General features: G+C 35.7%; 1 protein-coding gene across 1 annotated transcript in view; it reads right to left on the bottom strand.

Annotated features, from left to right (window-relative positions):
- Nucleotides 1-284: 284 nt before the first annotated feature.
- Nucleotides 285-2063, bottom strand: part of LOC120351079 — a 2008-nt gene continuing 229 nt past the window's right edge. The window contains exons 2-5 of the mRNA XM_039427038.1: nucleotides 1838-1951; nucleotides 1657-1729; nucleotides 1254-1349; nucleotides 285-342 (exon numbers count right to left, since the gene is read on the bottom strand). Of these exons, the coding sequence (XP_039282972.1) occupies nucleotides 293-342; nucleotides 1254-1349; nucleotides 1657-1729; nucleotides 1838-1951 (333 nt within the window). The 3' untranslated portion in view covers nucleotides 285-292. The remainder of the gene's footprint in view (nucleotides 343-1253; nucleotides 1350-1656; nucleotides 1730-1837; nucleotides 1952-2063) is intronic.

The following is a 2063-nucleotide window of genomic DNA, read 5'->3' as shown; positions in this document are numbered from 1 at the left end:
AGAAGAAGCTCATCATACAGATGAAGCGAAAAAATCACAAGCATGCAGTATAATGTAGAAGGTTTTTTATCCTCCGAGGACAAGAACTGTCCTCGGAGGAGAAAAACTGTCCTCGGAGCACAATTTTCCTCCTCAGAGGATAAAATCGAAGTAAAAATGTACTTACATGTACTGGTTGATGCTGCGTGAATCTCCTCGAGTGTAGAGGTGTAGATAGCGGCCTATGGTACAGGTGTAGAGAGCGGGCTATGGTACAGGTGTAGATAGCGGTCTATGGTATGATTGATTTCTCTCAGGTGTAGATACTGCCTTTGACTCCTCGAGTTGAGAGGTGAGAAAATGCTGTGAAAACAATGAAATATTTAATAACTGTAACCAAATATATATATAAGTAGAGTACTATAAAGTACAATAAATTATCGCTAGAGTGTGCTTTTCATAATAATAATAATAATAAGCTAGAGCAAGCTAATCTGTTAGTAGTGATCTTGTCTTTGCCGATACAACATCAAGCTACTGTACTGAGATGGATAATGTGTTTGGTGCGGGATCAGTGGAGTCTGAGTTGAAGTCTTCAGATTTGTGCGTTCAATTCATTATAGATAGACATTTTAATCAATTAAGTGAATACATTCTGTTCCTTTAGAAAAAATGAGATATCAATATAAATTAAGTGAACTCTTGGACATGCACCTAGATTATTGGACCAGTTAGCAGAAAAAGGATGACAAATCTACAATATTTAACTTTTGTGAGAGATTATGAAAAATTAGGAGTTTGGCATAGTGATAACTATAATCATATTCTTGTTTGTGATTTATATGGTACATCATATGATAAATTCTGGAGAATGGCGATATCCCAGGCTCATGTGTGTGTACAATCCTTACACACTCTATCAATAGAATTAAGAAGGTTATAATAGAAAACAATGCTCATTTAACAAAAGAACAATTAAATAAACTTATCTGGAATTTTTTACGAGATTCTTCAGATGAAACAGGCTTAGAACAAGATTGACAAAGAAAGATCAAAATCAAGTATGTGTGCAATATTGTAAATAAATGAAATGCATCAACTTTGCTACTGGTTGTTAAATATTAAAATGCGTTATCTCATTGATGATAGAAAACACTGTCAAGATAAGATTCATGTTTGGAAATGAGCTCCTCTTACTTCCTTGTTGAAGGATCTAACATGGAGAACAATATTGTCCTCGGAGAAGAGGAAAATTTAAGTAAAAATGAACTTACATGTGTTGATTTGATGAAATGAAATAATCGGATATGCTTCTCTCAGCTCCTCGACTCGGTTCAGGTATTGTTCCAGCTTAGCTCCTCGGCTATGATTTTCTCTATGCAGGTAAGTATAAATGAAATGCATCAACTTTGCTACTGGTTGGTTAAATATTAAAATGCGTTATCTCATTGATGATAGAAAACACTGTCAAGAAAAGATTCATGTTTGAAAAATGAGCTCCTCTTACTTCCTTGTTGAAGGATCTAACATGGAGAACAATATTGTCCTCGGAGAAGAGGAAAATTTAAGTAAAAATGAACTTACATGTGTTGATTTGACGAAATGAAATAATCGGATATGCTTCTCTCAGCTCCTCGACTCGGTTCAGGTATTGTTCAGCTTAGCTCCGGCTATGATTTTCTCGATGCAGGTAAGTTTCCCTCACGAGAGCACAACTGCTTATGAGACCGAGTAGTGAGGTGAGAAAATGCTGTGAAAAACAATAAATATTTAATAACTGTAACCAAATATATATTATAAAAATCAATTTAGTGTTATTTCACAAAAATATGAGAATGTAACAAAAATTTTTACTTACAATCAATAATGTTAGCGTCGAGCTAAACCTCTGTGGAGTATGCAGTGCTCGCCAATTGTGATAGGCCTCCTCGGCAGCTAGTACGTGTAGACAAGTGCACTCAATCACTCTCCACTACGCAAGCTGCATTAAGTGATAAGAAATTAAAAATGTGTTTTATATAGCTTGATGTATGTACGCACAGGCTGACATCACTCGGTCGCTCACTCAGTCAAGGCCGGGCAAC

This window comes from Nilaparvata lugens, chromosome 4 (genome assembly GCF_014356525.2).
Source record: "Nilaparvata lugens isolate BPH chromosome 4, ASM1435652v1, whole genome shotgun sequence".
NCBI classification, from domain to species: domain Eukaryota; kingdom Metazoa; phylum Arthropoda; class Insecta; order Hemiptera; family Delphacidae; genus Nilaparvata; species Nilaparvata lugens.
This window is presented reverse-complemented; position numbering and strand designations above follow the sequence as displayed.